The sequence below is a fragment of the Narcine bancroftii genome, chromosome 13, assembly GCF_036971445.1.
Source record: "Narcine bancroftii isolate sNarBan1 chromosome 13, sNarBan1.hap1, whole genome shotgun sequence".
Classification (NCBI taxonomy): domain Eukaryota; kingdom Metazoa; phylum Chordata; class Chondrichthyes; order Torpediniformes; family Narcinidae; genus Narcine; species Narcine bancroftii.
In genome coordinates this window covers 69149684-69172750 of record NC_091481.1, presented here as the reverse complement: position 1 = coordinate 69172750, position 23067 = coordinate 69149684, and the positions used below count along the sequence as shown (strand labels likewise).

The 23067-nt window shown below is 41.6% G+C and overlaps 1 protein-coding gene across 3 annotated transcripts in view; it reads right to left on the bottom strand.

The window, feature by feature from the left end:
- Positions 1-1767: 1767 nt before the first annotated feature.
- Positions 1768-23067, bottom strand: part of dmc1 (DNA meiotic recombinase 1) — a 46410-nt gene continuing 25110 nt past the window's right edge. For all 3 annotated transcript variants that reach the window (XM_069907983.1, XM_069907982.1, XM_069907981.1), the window contains exons 10-14: positions 19576-19649; positions 16714-16828; positions 9553-9613; positions 7421-7537; positions 1768-3269 (exon numbers count right to left, since the gene is read on the bottom strand). In XM_069907983.1, the coding sequence (XP_069764084.1) occupies positions 3200-3269; positions 7421-7537; positions 9553-9613; positions 16714-16828; positions 19576-19649 (437 nt within the window). In that variant the 3' untranslated portion in view covers positions 1768-3199. The remainder of the gene's footprint in view (positions 3270-7420; positions 7538-9552; positions 9614-16713; positions 16829-19575; positions 19650-23067) is intronic.

Genomic DNA, 23067 nt, shown 5'->3' with positions numbered 1-23067 from the left:
CGTGAAAGATAAGCTTCGCGCCCTTGATGCGATCAAGAATAAAAGTCAGACCCAAGTTGCACGTGACCTCGGCGTACCGGAATCAACACTTCGTGGCTGGAAGTCTCAGGAGGAAAAGCTACGCGCATCGCTTTGGAAAGTGGAGGAAGACGCGGGACTCAAGGCCAAACGCATGAAGACGGCCCAAGACGTCAGCCTCGATGACTCCCTGTACGAGTGGTTCCTTCAAGCGCGCTCAGAAGGCCTTCCAATTTCCGGGCCTATTCTCAAAGCTCAAGCCAAGATGTTTGACAAGCTGATCAACGGAGAAACCTCGCAGTTCAAAGCTAGCAATGGATGGCTAGACCGGTTTAAACGCCGTCACGGGATTTCTCAAGTGTTAGTGTCTGGAGAAATTCGCTCAGCCGACAGTGCCGCCGCCAGGCAATACCCGGCAGAACTAAAACCTCTCTTAGCAGAAGGTGGCTACGTCAAAGAACCAGCACCCAACTGTGACAAAACAGGCCTCTGCTACACGATGATCCCAGACCGCACACCGTCTAGTAAAGATGACGCCCATCGATGTGAACCACGGGAGGATGATAATGAAAAGCCTCCAGCCCCACCCCCAAAAGTGTCTGAAGCCATTGAGCACCTTGAGGCTAGCTTACGTTGGCTGGAGACCCAGGATGTGGACCACATAAAAATCGTCCAGCTCAGAAGCATTTTGGATTTCGCTCGCCGCCAGCGACACGCTGCATTCAGACAACGAACACACAATCGCTTTTTTAAGAAGTAAAAAGACAATTGCAAATACAAGTATTGTACAGAACTGGTCAATACTTCAATGGGAGACTGCCTAGGAACATCAGGTGCTGCAGGTTTCCGCTGTGAGGAGCACTAGACAAAGTTGTCTGCCTTACAGTAGACAAGTTAAGGAATTTCATGTATGTTACATTCTAAATGTGACAATAATGGACCTGTACATGCATTTTTGATTTTTTTTTTGAAAATGCTGATTTTTTTTGTGAACCCTCATTAGTGCAACCCTGCTTTTTCTCATGATGCAATTTCTTTTGGACCCAAACCATCACGATATGACAGGGTTCCACTGTATTACTGACACATTGATTTTGAGCAGAAAATTTCTGAGCCAAGTGGAAAGCAAGACATTTAAACTAATGTTGGCACCTGAAAGACCAAGTACAAAAACAAATGCGTAGTTGTGTGCTGTAATTGGAGAACATCTATATCCTAAGCCACTGGTCATCGCAGAAAGACAAATTTTATTTCAGAAACAGGCGAATCTGTAAGCGAGTATTTGGCTGAATTATGTAGACTGTCAGAAACCTGTGTTTGGTGCTTTCTTAAATGAAGCCTTAAGAGACAGGTTCGTCATGGGTTTACCTGACCAGTGTCCAACACCAATTGGTAAGTACAATAGATGTAACCATTAAGTCTGTGTTTGACACAGACTTGGGTTTCGCGATGACCATTTCCATGGGTTAGCTTCAGCTTGAGGTTGCATCTCCTGACAAATGCAATATTTCCTGACCATCTGTTCAATATTGATGTCCATCGAAGGCCACCAGACATGCACGTGTGCCAGAGCTTTCATTCAAACCATCTCTGGGTGATTATTGTGGTGCATGACAGCCTGCCCTTTCGAAAGAAATAATTGTCCTGGTCCCCCATAATAATCAACCATCTTCAATCGATATTTCATTGTGCCGTGTATAATAAGGTTTCAATTCAGGAGGAATGGCTTCGGCCTCGAGCCATCCATTTAATATGAAATATAGGACCTTTGACAGGGTGTCAGAGTAAATACAAGACATCACAAAAGTAGCAGCATGGTAAATGACAAGATCAGCAGGAAGATAGGATCTGTTACAAGCTCTCATATACAAGTGCTGTCCACCAATTCTGCTGCGTCAGTTATCAATATGACCAACATCTAAGCTGAAAAAGAATGTACAGCATGGATGAGGGGATAGAAAATTGGTCTACTGAATAAGGACTCGTTAGCAAATCATTTTATAATTTGAATCAAGACAAAAAGGGACCAATCTTCTTGGGTGTGAAGGGAAACTGCCAGCATACGACCCTTTGCATGATGTAATTCCCACACCTATGAGTACTCTTAGTAAGTCCAGGGCCTACTGAGTGACAGGTGACAGATGCTGCCGTGATGAACGGAGATTCATTTGGAATGAATAACTGCCCCAGCTTTGCCTTCTGTCAAAACCAGTCAGAGGCATTTCCTGGATTCTGCCCAAGGCTTCACAACACTTCATGCCTGCAGATTTCAGAGGAGCAGTTAGTTTCTACCCTATGCATTTGCACAGGTAAGAAAAATGTGGTAATGTGGATAATGATTTTGGTTGGCAAGTCCTTGTTCAGGAAGATTTCACTCATTGATATTAAATTTATGTTCACCTACCTTGCAATCATCTGAATTCTAAGATTTAGTTCCTTCTCAGTTCAATGTTATATAATTCACAACTGCTCACTTATCATTAATTTGGCACACTGAATGAGTTTATTAATTTAAAAGATTGTTACGACAGATATTTGATAAGGTGATCATTACAAGATTCAATCGTGTAGAAGCTACTTTTCTCCATATATCTACTGTACAAGCTAACAACGTGTGGTGCTACTGAGAATGTGGCAACTAAGCTTTGAAGGAAAGGGACACATGAATTATGTTCTTTCTCTAACAATAAGTTATACAAGTATTAAGTATGTACTTCTACATCTGTTCCAAGAATAGAAACTGCTTTTGTAATATCCCATCAAGCTGTAAATTATACCTTTTTTTTTTGTTGCATTGTAGATTTCTGCCTACACTGCAAGTACAGACTAAAATCACAAAAGATATGTAGATTTATTCCATGGCACGTTCCATGGCACATAACAGAAACTATCACATTATTTTTCAATATCGTCAAAGCCTCTCTCCCAAAGAGATTTCTTTCTAAGAATTTAGGTGTGCCGAATTTTGTACGAGCCTAGAGATAAAAATATAGTTGGATATTAAAATTTTTACTATTTCACAAAAGAACTGGATCTTTCACAGCTATCTTTCTCTAAATCTGGTAAATTGTAATCTTTTAATTTGGTACACTAATAATTAAACATCAACTTCAAAAAACAGCTAAATCATTACTAATCTCCAGAAAACTCGAAGCATCTTGCTCAACTCTGCTTGGATGCCTCACTCCTTTGAATCGCAAATTCCACCAGCAGTAATGGCAAAAGTGGCTTCATTCTCTGGTAAGTCTGGGCTGAGAATGAAGGGAAAACTCTATGTTAAAGTCATCAAAGTAATATTACATTGAACTTAGCATATGACAGGCAATGATTAAATGCTGGTTTGCTCCATACAAGCCTCTCACGCCTGATTTTATCTCATCACCCAATGTTGGGAAAATTGTGGGAAAAATTAACATAATTACTGCCCTTGTGGTTGTTCACACTGACCACCTTTTTAGACTGCAAGTACCTGGTTGGTCGCGCAGTGGAGTGGATGACTGCTGACGAGTTTTTCCATTACGATTTACACCGCATGCTTCCTCCAAAAAGTTGTAGGGGTCCTGAAGGATAGATTGCTGTGCAGGAATTGACTCAAAATTCTTTGCACATTGCTTTTTAGACTGGCCGTATAGTGGCAAAATTCCTGGATTGTGCCATTAGATGCCTGCAGTCTAAAAACCATAAATGCTGGCTTCTTCTAAACATTCTTCAGCTTCCCTTGTCATTCTGCACTTTGGTTCCTTTAAAAAATGTATGCTAGTCAGCTTAAATTCATATGTGTTACATTCTAAGTGGCGTATCATGTGACAATAATGGAACCTTTAAATTCTCATTCACACATTGAAGAACAAAAAAAATTATACAAGAGGATCTCAACAGGTCATGCAGCATTCTTTATGGTAAAGATACATAATCAACGTTTCGGGGCTGAGCCCTTCTGCATGACCTGCTGAGATTCTCCAGCATTTTTGTGTATGCAGACTCTATAACACAGAAGGAAGCCATTCTAACTAGATATGTTTGCATCAGTCAATAGCCCCTTTCAAATTGGAACCCTTGGGTAATCCTGGGACCCGCGTGTGATTACTGAGGCAAAGGTGCTGAAAGCACCTTTCAAATCGCAGGGAGATCGACCCATTAAATCGCCAATCCAGCAATTTAAGGGGGAATCCCATCCCCAGTGATGCAGTACTGCCGGATATTCAGATGCTGGCTGCCCGGTAACGCACGCACTGACGTCACCAGAATAAGCGGGCTGGCCATTTTCATTTTCAAATCTACCATGGACGAGACCTAGGTAGGTTAAACTGGGTTCCCTGACTACCTCTGAGGTGGTCAGGGACCCGGTTGGACCCTTTCAAACTGCCACGTAACCGGGGCGCTAACCGTGCAAATTGCCCGGTTAACCCCATTTTACATGGCAGTTTGAAAAGGCTTAATGAAGAGTGCAGCCTACTCTTCCAGCACATAAAAAGCTGTGATTTGCAGGGCTCAGGGCTGTTAATCATGAACACATCAAAGCATTTTTCAAGTGTGATGAGAGATGCCACCAGTGAATTCCAGACCTCTGCCTCCCTGCAGGTGAGAAAACATCCACCCTCTCATCCTCCTACTAATTAATTTAATGTACATTGGTTTTGACCTTTCAGCTAAGGAAATCAGGACCTTATTTACTCCATCATAATTTTATACATCTCAATTACGTCTCTGCTCAGTCTCCTGCGCTTCAAAGAAAACAATCCGACCTTATCCAATTTCTTAAAAACTATAATTTTCCAATCCTCATACATCTCCCCTGAATCTTCTTCAATGCAATGAATCTTCCTTGCAACGTAGTGAGCAGAAGTGTACACTACTTCAAACGGTGGCTGCGCATTGTATATAATTCCGTGTAACCTTCCTGCTCTTATATCCTTTGTTTCAATTAATAAAGATAAACTGTCCATATGCCTTTGTAACCACTCTGTCTACTTTTTGGGAGAGTGGGCATAGAATTCCTCTGTTCCTCCACATTTTTCAATATTCTCCAAAGTACCTTAGTCTTGTTGCATTTCTCCCTGGAATACTCTGGATTAAACTAAATTTGACAATTTTTTTGCCCAAGTATCACAAGTATGAAGTCTTGTTCTTTTCACCGAACAAACATAGTCAAATTATTGGGTTATTGTAAATAATTTTTTTTAAATCATGCCCTAATATTGAGATCTAAAAATATACGTACTGTGTGTGTGTGTGTGTGTGTGTGTGTGTGTGTGTGTGTGTGTGTGTGTGAGAGAGAGAGAGATAAACATAAAGTATAAAGGACTGAAAACCCAATGGTAACAATATTCTAATCGTGAAAAGATTTATCAGTCATTATCCTCTGCTTCTAGTCATTGAGACAATCATAGACCCAATCTGCCTCTCTCCCTTGCACCTTTATTAGTTTATTCAGTCTACCATATTAACCTTGTAAAAAGCAATGATGCAATCCATGTTGACTGTATCAAACACAGTGCCCTCAATGACCCTCTCCACTGAATCCTAATGTATGAATAATTACTTGATCCCTAAATTATTTATTGCATGAATGAAATAATCCTAACCTTGTGTTTGGGCATGGTCCTCAGAGGAAAATCAGACCATGGTCAAAAATGAGCTGCTAAATATTCCTTCCAATTATTTAAATATGTGGTGGCTGAATGAGAGGGAATTGAAAGCCTGGAGATGGGCATGGGATGGGGAAGGGCTGCATACAGTGTGGAAATAGAGATTGAACTACATTTTAAGGAACCATTTCTAGATTAAAATATGGCAGTGTGGGGGGCTGAGCCACTCTGCGAGCAAACTGGGTTAAGGAGCTGAGGACAGAGAGCCCCAATGTACTGGGTGTGATTCCAGCCCTCGGGCTGATGTCATTTCCGTCTTGGGAGTCACAAGTATCATCAGGAATGGGGAGTATAAGCGCGTGCTTAATTAAAATCAGTTGGTCTGGCTCACTCACGGCTGCTGGTGTGGTTTGTTCGCTGCACCTCCCACAACAACAGCAGGAGAATTTGGGCCTGTGTGACGTTTGCACCATGTGCGAATTCCAAGACCTGCAGTTTGGTTAGTTTGAGTGCCAAAAGCCTGAATATCAGTTGGGGGCAATAATAGTGCTCATAGACAGTTTAAGAAAAGGTCAGACAAGAAATGGGTGATCAGACAAAGGAAGCAAGGAAAGAAGATACTCAGGGAAACCTCACTCCAAACCATTTCTTCATGTTGGCAGGGGTGAATGCATCTCCAAGGAATCCAGCTGATTTCCACCTCCTCCATTCACAGAGCCATTCCTCCTCCCCCTGTTTGCTGCTGTGCCCTCCCTCCCCATCTACCTATTACCCTCAGCATTTGGGGCTGTGCTCCTCCCTTTGCCCCTCTGTTGTGTGTGGAGGAAATGTTACCTTCCCGCCTGTCTGGAATGTGTGTATTACAGGCGGTCACATCACGTATCATCTCCACCTGAAACTTATTTGGAAGTCATAGCACCTGTCAATCAAAGTTGACTCCGGCCACCCATTAGTGCACACCTTGACATTGGCTAATTTTAATCACTTAGCCTCATCATTGGCTAGCAGCACAGATTAGGACCGTGTTTAACACCAGCACAGAGCACATGCACTCTCTTGGACGCCACTCCATGCCAGGTCATTGCTGTGGACATCGCTGGAAGGGCTGCTGAAACTGAGCCGTAGTATTGCGATAGATCAATGCTCACGGTGGACCTGCACCCCCGTTGATGTGTAAGAGTCCCTGTTTATAGTGTGTGAGCAGGGTCAAATATAGGTTTACTGTTGTCAGAATCCAACTGATGTCCGAGGTGAATGTCTGTATTGTCGCTTACATGAATTAGTAATTGTGTACCATTTAACGTTCTCCCGTTTGTTTCCCATGTGTTAATAAAAGTTACTTGTGATTGTAACACTTGTGCCCAAACTGGTCTCTCTGCGAACCCACTGAACCTGATATTCTTTTCAACACAGCACCCGTCTCCACCCCCCCACCACCACATTTTGTCATAAAGGGTTCAAGCTCAAAATGTTGGTTATAAATCTTTAACTTTGCTATTGGACCTGCTGAGTTTCTCCAGAATTGTGTTTTTTGAAAACCACTGTTTTAATCGTACTTAATTGACTCGTTATGTGGACGGATTCATAATTCCAAAGGAAATGGGCCAATGACAATTTTTCTCAACCAAAATATTTCAGTAGCAATTAGGTCTAGAGCAGTGATTCTCAACCTTCCCTTCTCACTCACATCCCACTTTAAGCAATCCCTTACTAATCACAGAGCACTGATGGCACAAAGATTACTTAAAGTGGGATGTGAGTGGAAAGAAAAAGGTTGAGAACCACTGATGTAGAACGTGTCACTGGTCACATACCTATCATAGATTTTTGCAATACGTAATTCACCCCGTCCTTTCCTCAGACTTATCCTCGTTGTCGATGCATGAGCCAAAATGTGACCACCAATTGGTTTCTTTGGATCTGCTTGGAAACTTGGGAAAACATAATCCATTAGAAGTAAATACAAAATTATGCCGTGTTATGCAAGCTGAGAAATCCCAACAAAATATGAGTTAATGATTACAACAGAAATAGGCAGGTTGTCTGCTGCTCCTTGCGTGGGTCACTGCTGCAGTCTCAGCTCTAGGGTTCAATCTGTTTTTGGAGTTTACACATTTTGGATGTTCTGGTTTTCTCCCACAAATACCTTGGGATTTTCTTTAATCCTGCTCACCAAGGACATTTCATTGTGTCTTTTGGCCTACCTGGTGCCCTGTTTGAACTCTTTCCTTCAATCTTTATGTTCCTCCAGCACCCTGTCCGATTGTAGCTTCCTGAACCTTACACACTTTTTCTTTTTGGCTAAGTTCGTGACCTCTCTCTCATCATCCAAGCTTCCCTTTTCTTGCCACCTTTCTTCACGATCAAACACGTCAGTCCTGGATTCTTAAACAACTCCCAACTGCTAGTTGTGGGCTTGTCTTATAACAGTTGCTCCCAGTTTATTCCCCTGACTGTTGTCTAATCACATCATAAATTGTCCTCCTTAAATTTAGTACTTTTTTAAAATCCAAGGCCCAAACTTATTCCTAAAATGTTCTTCCACGGAAACTCCAATCACCTGGCCAGGCTTATTTGCCAGTACTAGGACGAGAATGACCCCTTCCTGGCTGGGCAGTCTACATGCTGCTTCAAGAAACTCTCTTGGATGCACGTAATAAATTCTGCCCCACCTCAGCCTCTGGCACTAAGGGCAATCAATCAATAAAAGGGAAATGAAAGACTCCCACTACAACAACCCCACATGCACAAGTCACGGATGAGTGGAGGGTTCACGTTTTGGAGTTCGGTTGGCGCATGCGCAAGAGTTATGCGCCCTGACAATATTGAATTCGTGCCTTTAACTCTCGCGCATGCGCCATCTAAACTCCAATATATGAACCCACCGCGCATGTACAAACCGAAGACTGACGCATGCGCACTGGAATCAAGATGGCCACTCCCGCCGACAGACCCCGGGATGCTAACAAGGTAAATATGCATTTTGGCTCTTACATGCCCTGTATCTCTGTTATAGTTTGTAAAATACAACATAAACCTTGTAAATTGTATATTAAAAAAACACATTTTCGATCATCTATGTGGATGTACGCAAGTCGCATAGGTCACAAGTCAGGCAGGAGCTGTTTATAGATATTTTGGGATAATGCACTTGGCAATCTCACAAGGAAAAAGCTATTCCCCAGCCTGGCAGTTCTCATTTTGATGCTCCTATACCTCCTCTTTCTGGCAGTGAGTCAAAGGTACTGTGTGAGTCTTGTGAAACCTATACCTCCCATCCCACATCTTGGTGAATCTCCTTTGCACCCTCTCATGCAATCCTGTCCTCCTACTAAAACTGTTCAGGTCTCCAGCTGCAACCTAACCAAAACCTTTCTGATCTCATAATCTATCCCTCAGCTAATGAAGCCAGGTATCCTTAATATTTTCTTTGCCATCTTCAGAGATCCTCAAAACCTCTGCATTAGGACCATATCCTCCTTTGTCCAGTTAACTGTCTGTCTAAATACTTCTTCAAAGCAGTAATTTTATCTGATTACATCGCCTCCTCGTGCAGTGCATTCTAAATATCAACCACTCTCTGTGTGTGGTGATCGAAAGGGTCCTTAAGAAGTCTTTATGCCCTATTTAAGCAACACATCCAGTGAATGTTGTCAGTAGAGGAAAGGGAGACTCCAGTGATCTTCTTACACAGTATTTTCTCCAGCCTTAAAGCATATGTATTTGGAAAATATTTTGTTCATCCTCCTAAAATAGCTGGAATACGTTTGATTGTACTTTCATTAAATATCCTGGGTTTTATTACCAATTTAAACTTATTAAAATGGAGTCATAAATTATACTTCTTTGTTCAGCATAAGAATATAAAGAAATTCTCCAATTTGATTCCTCTCCCATCTTTGGATTATCATATATAAACACTGTCGACAACAAACCAAATGCTTACCTCATGGCTGCTCCTGGATCTGCAGTCATTTGATTGGAAACAAATACAGCCACATTGTATTCTGAAGTGAAAGAATGAATAAAGCTTTGTTCAACATAGCCAATTGCAAAAAAAACTGTTCAAGAAAAATCTGCCCCAAATAAATAATCTACATTGAACAGACAGTAAATTCTCCTTCCTTGTAATTTTATGACTTTTTTCCACTTGTTATATTAGTTTACTGCTCTTGTGTTCGCCTCAGATTTATTTATTCTGCCAGCCAATCAGGTGGCTGATGAGGTAGACTCTCTTATTCCCACATGATGAGCCCTTCCCATTTGGCCAGTCAAACATGCACCCCAATCCACTAAGTAAAATAGTGACCACGGGCCCCAGGAAACAACAAAGCAGGATCTTTGAAGAAGTTTCAGGGGAGTTGTAGGTGGCAGGTCTGCGTGAGGCTGAAAGACATAGGCAATGGACCTGATGGAATCGGGAGTGGACATTCAGTGGCTGGGGAGCAGCTGCTAAATGAGTATTTTGGGGGTAGTATTAAAAGGATGAGAGGGGATAATCACAAAGCAAACATTCATGGGGATGAGGGAGAACAGAAGACCAGCAGCTCAGGAGCAAACGGTGGAGTAGAGGCAGAATATCAGTATTCAAGGAGTTTCCCCCAAATGGGCAAAGTGACAGCCAGAAAACAGCCCTATCTTGGGAGAGGGCAAACTGCCATCAGCAAAAGAAAGGACATCCAGGTGTTGGGGGTGGCAAGTTGAAGAGGGAAGGTAAGTGAAGGAGGGGGGGGGGGGGGGTCCCGAGAGGAATGAATCGCCTATTAAAGGAAGACTAGAAGGGATTAAAGGGTTGAAGGAGGAAGTCATGAGAAGAACAAGGGCATTCATTCTGGGTATTCCGAGAGTACATCCCAGTGTATTAGAACACATTTGTCCGAGTACATCTCACGTCATGGAGTCGTGCAGTATAGAAACAGACCATCCATGTTTTATGCATTTGGTCTGTAGCCTGCTTTACTTAAGAGATTCTGGTACTCCTGCATCAGGCATTGCTTTTCACATTCAAATACCCTATGTGAAATAAAAATCCTCCAGATCTCTGTAAATCCCTGATCCCTTACCTTAAAGCATAGATGTCCATTAGTTTTCTATGATATGAGGAAAATTATCTCTGCTACATATGACCTTCAGAATAATCTGTACCTCTAAGAGGTCACCCCTCAGTCTCCAGTCCAAGGAAAACAAGCCCAGCCTATACAGTCTCTCTTCATAAATTAAACACTCCATCCCACATCTTGGTGAATCTCCTTTTCACTCTCTCATGCAATCATGTCCTCCTACTAAAACTGTTCAGGTCTCCAGCTGCAACCTAACCAAAACCTTTCTGATCTCATAATCTATCCCTCAGCTAATGAAGCCAGGTATCCTTAATATTTTCTTTGCCATCTTCAGAGATCCTCAAAACCTCTGCATTAGGACCATATCCTCCTTTGTCCAGTTAACTGTCTGTCTAAATACTTCTTCAAAGCAGTAATTTTATCTGATTACATCACCTCCTGGTGCAGTGCATTCTAAATATCAACCACTCTCTGTGTGTGGTGGTATACCACCGGCCTACTGCAGGGGGCAACCTCTGTACCTGCAGGAGTGTAAGGGGACAGGACAACACCTGGCCGGCTGTCAATCAGTCTGCCTGAACAGATCAAGCCCCACCTGGTCGGGTGTCATTCACCCTCTGGAATATAAGCCTGCGCCAGCCTCCCGAGGCCTCACTCAAAGTTGCTGCAGCCACAGCCAGTCTGGCTCTGTGGAAGTCTTTGTAGATTAAATCCTGTTGTACAGTCTTTATCTTGGTGTGTCTGATTCTGGCTAACAGTACACCACACTGTATACAAAACACTGTCCTCTCACCTTAAAGCTATGCCCTCTTGATACCTCTACCATAGGAAAAACATTTGACTATTTATCCTATCTATGCTTTTCATAATCTTCCATCAGGTCACTCCTTGGCCTCCATTACTCCAGGAGAAAACAATCCCAGCCTATCCAGTCTTTCACCATAACTAAAGCCCTCCAGGAAACATTCTGGTGAATCTCCTCCAGCATAATCAGTAGCAACTAAACTGAATATATGAGTACCAAAGGGGCTTGACAGTGTAGGTGATGGTGTGAAGTATCCCCTGGCTGCTGGCTGGGGTTTTTGGGGCCAGGCTTATAAATACAGGCTCAAAATACAGGGTTTGCTAGTTAAGACACAGATAAGAAGAAATCTTTATATACAGATGGTCGTGAATCTTTGAAATTTCCTACCTTAGGGGACTGTGGAGGTTCATCTATGAGTATAATTATGAACAATATTTAACTTTTATATATTAAGGGAATCGAGATATGGGCTGAGTAAAGGAAAATGAGAATGAGGGAAAAGATCAACAATAAATAGCAGAACAGGCATTAGAGGCTAAAGACCCACCCTTTTTAAAGGGATCTACCCTTCCACCTCCAGTTTCTCAGCAATAGATCCAAGGCTACTGGTTTAAATGTTAGTGAAGATAAAGATCTGCAGACAGAGCTCCAGTTACATCACCTGGACTGCTTTGCCTATGAAGTTAATGCCACCTTAGCATCTAGAAGATCTTTCCCAGTTGGTCTAAGGATATATTTTGATTTGCTGCCCCCTACTGTGTAAGGAGCTTTACTATTCACCAATGCTCACTACTGAAAGGAACTCCTCTTTGAATAAAGGTGAGCATTAATTTATGAGAACACCTGGAAGGGCCATGGTAACAGCCTGTAAATGTATCATTTTAAACTCAGCATAATTCAGAAAAGGCATCATTTATAACTGGTTTGTAAACATGAGATTTCCAATGGTCAGATTTCAGATTTGTTGTCAGAGTACATACATGACATCACATATAACCCTGAGATTCTTTTTCTTGGGGGTGTGGCAGAATTACCACTAAATTGGTAATGCAAAAAATAAACTACACAATGTACACATGTAAATAAATAGATAATGAATGTAAACAAACTGCAATGCAGAGAAACAAAAATCAATAAAGTGGAAAAGTAAGAGTCCTTAAAAGAGTCTCTGTTGTTGAGGAGTCTGATGGTGGAGGGGTAGCCGCTGTTCCTGGTGGTGCGAGTCTTGTGGCACCGATACCTCTTTCCTGATGGCAGCAGCGAGAACAGAGCGTGTGCTGGATGGTGTGGATTGTTGATGATCGCTGCTGCTTTCTGACGGCAGTGTTCCCTGTAGATGTTCTTGATAGTGGGGAGGGTTCTGCCTGTGATGTCCTGGGCTGTGTCCACTATCTTTTGGAGGGCTTTCTGCTCAGGGGTATTGGTGTCCCCATACCAGACCATAAAGCACACATCTGTAGAAATTTGCCAGGGTTTCTGGAGTCATGCCAAAACCTCTGCAAACTTCTGAAGAAGTAGAAGCATTGACGTGCTTTCTTCATGATGCCATTAGTGGGTTGGGTCCAGGAAAGATGCTCCGAGATAGTAACTCCCAAGAACTTGATCATCTCAACCTCTGATCCCCCATGATCACTGTTCACTGTCACGTTTGACGGGAGGTCATTTATTTTCACACAGTCCACGATGAGCACTTTGTTTCAGTAACTATGCCGTACAGAGGCTAGCACTTTGGATACAAGGCTATTTCCTCTTTCCCTGGATGTTACCTTTTCTCTTGGCCACTGCTCGCACAAAGTACACTAGTAGGCTTAGCGGAGATTCGTGCCGGAATCTCCGTGGAGGACTACGTGCAATATCATTGTGAGCAGTGTGTTTCATCATCTGTCCAACATGTGACCTCAACCCTTGGCTAAAGTATTTCAGCAAGAACAGCAGGAGAAGGAACCGGTGCTGGCAAACTGTAATAAAGAATCCCTCTGTGAACATGCTGGGTTCTCTTAGCGCCCAGGCAGGGGGCCATTAACAAGAAAGATGGCTCATCTTGACAAAATTAAGCTTTGCGACAGCCTTGAGAAGTTACCTTAACACCTTTCCAGTACTTAGACCGACTACATCAAGTGCTGTACACATGTGTACACCTGTGGTCTATGGCACAAGTACTTTGGAAGAACATGACCAAATAGACAAAGCATCTGTCAGCCATAAAGATGCTTTTTAAAGATCCAAATGGAAATTTAGCAGCACATACAGATGCTATCACGTTCTACATGAAGGATCATATTACTGAATTGCTTCAGAAATTGTCACCACACGTGCATGGCTTTCATGAGGGGTTCTTTGCAATGTAAAACAAATGAAGCAGAAACACTTGGCAGAAGATGCTATGTAAAAACTTGGCTGTTTGAATGCTCATCACAGAAAGAAGTTTAGACTGCCTTCTCAGGGCTGCACATCAGGGGCTCTATGAGCAAATGTGCCATGTTACAGTGATTCTTGAAGGACCATTTTAGATTAGCAGCAATAGATGAGTTTGGCAGAAAACAAAACATAATCTTGCTACCCTTGGCCACTCATTTAGCTGAACTATGATTTAAGTGACAGGTTGATACTTTTGAGTGCATCTCACTGACCTACAGAACTATGATCTTACTCAAATAAATACTGAACCAGCAAATGGTTCAGGAAACTTTTTTTTAATGCTGACACATAACTCTGCTTAGTCTACACAAGTATTGTGTATAATTCCGGTTGTCACATTATAGGAAAGGTAGACTGCATTGGGAAAGAGATTCACTAAGACATTCCCTGGATTGGAGGACAATAGTTATGGAGTGGGAGAACTGGATTTGTTTTCCTTAGCGTGAAGGAGGCTGAATGGAGACTTGATGGAACATAGAACACGGTACAGGCCCTGCAGCCCACAATATTTTGCCGACCTATATAAACCTACTCAATAATCTTAACCTTCCTTACCTAATATCCATAACCCTCCATTTTTCTTGCACCTGTGTCCATATCTGAGTCTTTTAAATATCCCTATTGAACCAGCCTTCTCCACTACCCTTGGCAATGCATTCCAGGCACCCACTACTGTGTGGGTAAAAAAAAATTTCCCTGACATCACGCATAAACTTTCCTCCCCTTATCTTATGCAGATGTCCTCTGGTATTTGCTGCTGTTGCTCTGGGGAAAAAAAGTTTTGGTTGTCCATCCTATTTAAGCCTCTCATAATCTTAGAGATCTCTATTAAGTCACCTCTCATGCTTCTTCACCAAAGAGTAAAGCCAAATCTCTGTTAACCTTCCCTCATAAGACACATTCTCCAATCCAGGCAAAATCCTGGTAATCCTCCTCTACACCCTCTCCTAATCTTCCACATCCTTCCTGTAATGAGGCAACCAGAATGGAAGATAATATTCCAAGTGTGATCTAACCAGTTTTATAGAACTCCTTCACGGCTCTTGAACTCAATTCTCCAGTTAATGAAGGTTATCGTTACCCTAAACCTTAACTACCATCAACCTGCATGGCAACCTTGAGAGATCTATGGATTTGGACCCCAAGGACTCTATGTTCTTCCACACTGTTAAGTATCATGCAAGAATCAAGATCGTCCAATCTTCCAAAATGTATCACTTCTTACTTACCCAGATTGAATTCCATCTGTCACCTCTCTGTCTAGCCCTGCATCCTATCTATTTCCTGTTGTCACTTACGACAACCTTCTAGACTTTCCACAACACCTCCAACCTTCTTGTCACCTGCACCTTACTGATTCATCCTTCCACTTCTTCGTCCAGGTCATTTATAGAAGGATGCAAAATTATGAATCATAGATATAATTAAATTTTTTTTTACCCCCGATAGGGGGATCAGAAACTAAGAGGGCATAGGTTTGAGGTGAGAGGCAGGAAACTGAGGGGAAAGCTTGTTTTACAAAATGATTAATATCTGGAACTCGTTGCCAGAGGAGGTGATGGAATCAGAAGCAATAACTCAGTTCAAGAAGTATTTGGAGAGGCACTTAAATAGGCAAACCAAAGAAGGATTAGGACCTATGTGGGCAAATAGGGATACATAGATGGGAAAAAGTAGATATGGGCATAGTGAGGTGAAGGGCCTGTCTCTGTGCTATACAACTCCTTGACAGCCGTCAAAAATCCAGTAGAGAAACAATGCATGGAGATGACCAAAGCACAGAGATGTATTTCAGCAGTAGAGATTGAAATAATGGTTTGAAGTCTGGTTTATCCTGAGATATCGCTGTTGTTTTTTTGTAACCAGATTGTCCAAATTCAATTTCTCAACTTCCTTGCTCGTTGTTTATGATAAAACAACTTAAATCAAAATATATTTCCAAAACAGCAAACTTAATACTCCTAAACCCGATGGATCTGAGTAACTTCCGTGATCAGAATGGGGCTATAAATTAGATAAAGCTTGGCTGCAGAAAGAATTTGGCTGCAATGAAATTAGTGAAGCCACATCAGGACAAGGAGCATCATTTATGTGTCATATGTTTCCAGTCAGAAGGTTGCGAATCTGGAATTTGTTGACTGTGGAGGCCAAGTCATTAGATATATTTAAAGCAGAAGTTGAAGGTTATGGGGAGAAGGCAGGAAAATCGGGTGGAAAGAAAAAAAATACATCAGCCATGATTTGAATGGTGGAGCAGACTCTAAGATCGATGGCATAATTCTGCTCCTAAGTTTTAATGGGAATCAAATGTGCTGAAGTAAGAAGAATCTTTCATAATCAACAAAAATCATCTTGTTTCAAAAAGCAACGTAGGAATGTTTCAGATGGGAAAAATCCAAACTATTCAGTGGAATGAGGCAGGAAGATTGTGATCACAAACATTCTTGTACGTTTAAGCCCAGCTTTGCACAATGTAGTATTCCAACTCCAGTTGATCCTGAAGTAACTGACACCAATTCCGGGAATAAGTGACAGTAATTGCCCTCCTGATGACAGGACAGACTAGGAAATACAGGCAGCTTTGCTTAAACAATTTGCAATGAGAATGTCATGAAAGGAAAACAAAAAAAATCTGCTTTAAGTCCAAGACATCCCTTTTAAAAGATCATCTTTGAGAATATAGTATCCTGGATTCTATATTCTCATAGATTATCTTTCAAAATAACCTAATGTGCACTACCCATGATGACCTCTCACTCTTCATTACAGCACCACAACTTTGAAATAATATATTTTGAGGTACACATTACTTGTTAATGTTTACCTTCAGAGATTTTCTGCAGGCGGGAAAGCATCTGAGCCAGTTTCTGCTGACGTTCTGCAAGCTCACCACGGCCACTAAAATCAACTCGAAAAAGTGCCATGATTGAATCTATGATCTGAACAACAAACGTACAATCAGAAAAAAAATCATTCAGAAAGAAAACAACAATCAAAAATGTGTAATTTGAGGACAGCTAAATAAGGAAACAATATATTATACAAATGACTTTGATAAACTGGCAGATAAGCAGTTGGTAAAAGTACTGATATGCACAGGAAAGTACTAATCTATTGCTAACTGAACTTAATAACAACATACATAATCCCAGCATAAGTCTGGGAACATGGTGTAACTCATCAGCATCAGGACTTGATCAAGATTTTTAGCTTTGTTTCCTGTCTTCATCCATCTGATTAGACTGCCTGGCTTGCAAGGAGCTCCAATGCAGGGAGCTGGAGGTCCTTGAGCTTGGTACATGGATGGGATGTCAGCATTGCCTGTGGTCAGGGCTGGTAGGAAAATTCCATGAATGGAAGGAGGGAAAAAGTGGCATTAGGAAAGTGGGATAGTCCAGCCACAGAAGGAGAAGATCCATGGTAAATAAAAGAGAGAGGCTGCTATCTTGTGAGGGATGACACCATCTATAATTAGGAGAGAAGCCAACCATCAGTCATGAGCGATGAATGAGAAGTTGCAAACAGGATGGGAGAGGCTCGAGATTGACACTGGGAGAAAGGCTCTGAGTGCTTGGAATAGAGACTATGGACATTTTTGTTGCAGAAGTAGGGAAAGAACAGCTCACAATTTCTCACACAGCCTACTCTTTCCCACATGTCCATCAGCTCCCCTTTAGCTATCCACCAGGGTAACTGGCTGTATCCAATTAGCCTATTGCTATGTCTTTGGAATATGAGAGGAAACAGAGGCAGCTGGGAGAATCCCACATAGTAAAAGGGATGAGAAGTCAAACTCCCCATTGGAAGTAGATGAGGCCAGTATCAAACTTGGTCACTGAAGCCATGCAGCAGCACCATCTCCTCTTTGTGAGGTTATCTACAATGAGAGACTAAGAATTCTAAAACAGCAGCCTTCAAAGATTTTCTGATGTTTCCCTGGCTGGGGAGTTGGAACAACTCTAAGAGTCAATAAGAAAATGCCAGAAGAGGAGATGACCAGGTGGATTCTGATGAGGGGGTAGTCTATGAAAAGAGATAATATCACCTGGGACTATGCTCACTGGAGTTTGGAAGAATGAGCAGGGATCTTACAGAAGCATAAAATTATGAAATAGACACTATAGAAGCAGAAATTTTGAGGTGAGAGAAGATTTGGGGACATAGTCTCGAGATTCAGGGGAGTAGATTTAAGACCGATGAGGAGGAACAGAGAATAATGAATCTGTGAAATTCTCTGCTCTTTAAAGTAGAAGAGGCTGCCTCATTGAATGTACGTAAACTACAGATAGGTTTTGGGATTGTAGGAGAATTAGGGATTATGGGGAAAAGGCCAATATGTGGAGCGAAGTCAACAGCCAGATCTTGTTGAATGGTGAAACAGACTCAAAGGGGCAGATGACCCGTGTTCCTATTTCTTATTCTCATGTTCTCCTCCTTTTGAATCTTAATATTGTCAAGAATTTACCCGTTACAACTAAAACCTTCAAGCGCAATGCTTTTCTCCATGGGGAATATAGATAAATACTAATTTAAGCCAATATCTTCAAGCACAGATTGCCCTTTTGCTTCCTCATGGGCCCCACTCTTTCTCTGAATATCTGCTTGCTCTTTTAATACTCAGAAAATGCCTTAGGATATTTAAAAAAACTCATCTGCTGGTAATATTTATTTGTCATTTTTGAACCACTCACCTACATTCTCTGTTTTTTTTTTTAACATGTTCTTTATCCCTTGACATTCATGGTTTGGTGAACTTACCGACCTTGCCTTTCAACTTATCTGAACGCATTGTCCTAAACTCTCATGATGAAAAGACTCCTACTTCTGAATTCAGATCCCTGAAGCAATGAGGCCACAGCACTAATCGCTGCACACTGTACTGGCTCATAGCTGTACAAATATCCAGTTAGTGGGCCCACAGTCTATTAAATATGCAGGTAATGAGCCTCACATCCATAGTCAGGTTAGTGACTATAGGATCAGGAATGTTAAGTTACAACTGTACAAGATGTGGATGAATGGAAATAATGGTCTGCACAGGCTAGAAGGGCCAAATGCCCTGTTTTCTATGTTGTAGTGTTTTGTGGTTCTATAATGAGACAGCATCAGGAATATTGTGAATTCTAGTCACCAAGCTATACGAAAGATGTAATTGAGCTGGCAATGACGCCGATAAGATTAACAAGAACGTTGAGAGGACTGGGCACTTGAATTATAAAGAGAGGCTGGATAGTCTGGAACTTTTCTACTGGGGCGTATAAAGCTATATAGATAAGGTAAATATCCCCCAGGATAGGGGAGTCTAAAACTAGAGGCCATACATTTAAAGTGGGGGGGGGGGAGGGTGGGGAGAGATTTAAAAGGGACCTGTAGGTATGTGAAAGGCTGTCACAGGAAGTGGTTGAGGTGGGTATAATTGCAAATGTTTAAAGGACATTTAGACAGATACATGGATAGGAAACGTTTAGAGGGATAACAGCTAAACACAGGCAAATAGGACTAGCTCAGGTCGACAACTAGGTCAGCATGAACAACTTGGGAGAAGTGACTGTTTCCGTTCTGTACAACTCCGATGTAACGGGCCTCTATCTTCAATTATACCTCCCAAATTCAGAACAGAAATAGCTACTATCTCCCATTATACAATGATATTTTGGACAAATTGAAAACTATCAGTTATAGATACCAAGAGTTTGAAAATTCCACCTTCTTCATGGAATTTGGCTGCCACATAATCCAGTAATTCCATCTGGTGTTCGCCTGTCAACGACACAGAATGTCAATGCACCACAACAATTTTCAACTTCAAAAACAATTAACAGGTATGTGTTCCATTAAATGAATTTTATTGAGATTCTTCACAATCTGTTGATTGTATTCAAAATACTTCCCAAGGAAGAATGTCTGATGAAAGCAAAATCAATCAATGTAGTTTGTGGTGTTAATAAAGAACTGGATATAAATTTGAGAAACATTCTCTAATTTTGGTGCATTCATCTCTATAATAGCTGAATGTTGATATTAATTGCTCTAATATTTTTGAATCTGAATGATCACCTTCCAGAATATGGGCAGCATGGGTTAGAGCAACACTGCTACAGAGCCAGCGACCCGGGTTTGAATCTGACGCTGTCTGTAAGGAATCTGTACATTCTCCCCATGTCTGTGTGCTCGGTTTCCTCCCACCCTTCAAACATACAGGGTTATTGGGTGGAGTTTGGTGGCATGCACTCGAAGGCCTGTTGCCATGGGGTATAATCTAGATTTTTTTAATTAAAAATGTTAAAATTGTGTTAGGAATCTTGGAGTTCAAATTGTTAATAATGACATTGGGACAGACTGTGAAGACTGTTATAAACCATCAGGTGAAGAAGTCAACAAGTGCTCATACTGATATCCTGAGGCAATCGAGCGGACAATATGATGCTCATGTACTACAAGGCAGAGGGCACAGCTGTTTTAAAGCCTCCAGACTCAAGGAGATTTAGAGTTAGGATTACTTTCAACTTGTTGATAGGGCTTTCCTCCTGCACAACAACAATCTGCTCACAGGCATTTTTCAGAAGCATTCCAAGTCAGGTATATTTACCAAATCGACTCCACTTGTGCCTCTCATGCACAGAATCCTTGAAGCTATGTACAAAATACATCAGAAATTAGGCCTTCACACCTGCTCCACCATCAAAATCAAGGTTGATTTTCTACCTCATTTTCCAGTGCTATTCACCATATCTCTTGGTACCCTTAATATCCATAAATTAATCTTTGATTTAAATGAACAACCACCCACCTTTCCACGGGGGAGAGAATTCCAAGGGTTCACCACTCTTTGTGAAGAATTATTTCCTTGCCTCAGTCCAAAAAGACCTTCCCCACTTCCCACAATCTCAATATGTGCCCTGGTCCTCAGAGAGAAAATTCGCAATGCATCGAATTTCGTCACTCCATAAGAATATCAATTAGATTTCCTCTCGTCCTACTCACAATCATCCCCAGTTTTCCAATCTCTTTTATATGGCAAACTTCCTGTTTCTAGAACAAGGGCAAAGAATCTTTGTTGTGTTCCCTTCATTGTCTCCTTACTGAAAGACTATAGACAATATTCCAAGTGCAGCACACAAAGTGCTAGAGAAAGTCAGCAGGTCATGCAGCTTCCATCGAAAGCACAAACCAGTTGATGTTTCGGGTCTGAGCCCTTCTTCAGGAGTGCTGAAAGTACACAAGACACTGAATAAGAGGGTGGGTGGGGGAGGAGCACAGACCAGCGGGTGGTGGGTGGATACAAGGTGGGAAGGGGAAAAAGAAAAAGGAGGTGATGGGGAAGAGGGCAGAGGGTTAGGAAAGAAACATCAGCACAATTTCTCTCTATTTAACATTTTTGATTTTCTTTTATGCTCATCAAAGTGAATGTCCTCACATTTTTTCCACATTATATTCCATGCCTGGTCTCATCATCTCATTCTTAACCTTATCCCCCAGAGCTTCTTTACAAACTCCACAATGCATACAAACACAGAAGAGAACAGGAGGCCATATGGCCCTCAAACCAGCGGTCAGCACAACACTATTACAGCGCCAGTGACTGGGATTCAAATCCAGTGCTGTCTGTGAGGACTTTGTACAATCTCTAATTTCCTCCCATATTAAAAAGATGAACAGGGTTAGTAGGTCACATGGGTGTATTTGGGCAGCGCAGGCTCATGGACCAGAGGGGCCTCTTACCATGTTGTATCTCTAAAATTTTTTACAAATATATAATCCTGTCCTGCTATTTAATGTTCAAATTTGATAGTTCCCAATCCTCCAATCTTTCAAAACTTTATCTGTAAATGCTCCAATGATCTCACCTCCACAATTTTCTGGGGAAGAGAATTGCAAAGATTTACTACCCTCTGCAAGAAATAATGATGCATCTATTTGAAATTATATTCCCATCATCTTCTCACCATGTCTCTTTGTTCAGAATTCTCCCAATGGTGGAATCATCTCAAGTTCTACCCTGAAAAACAGGATTATGGGTTGACAGTTTGGGAAGGATTAGATTGATGTGGAGAAGGTCAGCACAACATCGTGGGCTGAAGGGCCAATATGTGATGTAATGTTCTATATTATCATGTTCTCAATCCTATTTTCTTGGCTGGCTGATACATCTTTCGCTATAGACTCCAGCCTTTCCCTTTCCATAATATTAGGATAAGTTTTGCAACTCTCCAATCTTCTGAAACAATTTGTCTCTGGAAGATGGCAATAAAACGGATCACCTTGCATTGCATGCACATAAAAATATGTATCACTAGGAGTTTCTTGAGGTGATCTGCTGATATGTAAATTGGCTGCAGTACACCCGTCTGGTGTGTCCATTTATTCACGTCCTACTGATCGTTGCCTACTCTTCGCTGATAATATCCCTCTAATGAGTGAAGGCTCCATTTAACTCAGAGTGGTTTGAAATGATCCCTGTTCAGTATAGATGCAGCCTCTGAAACTTGTATTGATGAGTGAAACCATGTTAAGATAGAATAAATGCACAAACTGTGCTTCCCTATCACTTGGCTTGCCTGCCTCAGCAAACAACCAGCCCAGCACGCCTTCCTCCAAAGGAGTCGACTGCATGCTGACGATCTTCACCGATAATAAAGAACAATTTCAAAAGGTGCCTGTCTAGGTGGCCTTGGTTAATGATGCTTTGGGAGAGAGCATGAATTTGGATTTTGGGAAATTAATGGAGAGAGGGACAAACAGCTAGCATGTGAAAGAGTGAGCTGGTGTCATGGTAGCCATAAAGAGAACAAGGAGACACAGGAAGGGGAAAGAAAAAAAAATAGAAGCAGTGAATAAGAAAGGGAGCAAAACAAAATGTCTTGTCCTTGGGACTACAGGCCATCGACCGAACTAAACAATCTCACAACATCACATTATGACTCACTATCCTGCACAACTAGTTGTAAATGATGGTGAGCAATTTTAAACAGTCATATAGCACAGAAATAGACCCTTCAGCTCACTGAATCCATGCAGACCATCAAAGATCTGTTTTTTCTAATCTTATCCTACTACATCTTATTCTCCACATATTCCCACCGTAGATTACTGTTTGAGAGATTTCAACTTTCTTCAGTTGCTGAACTGCATTTTCTACTTTCCAGTCTGCTTTATATTATTCCAAAATATAAAGATT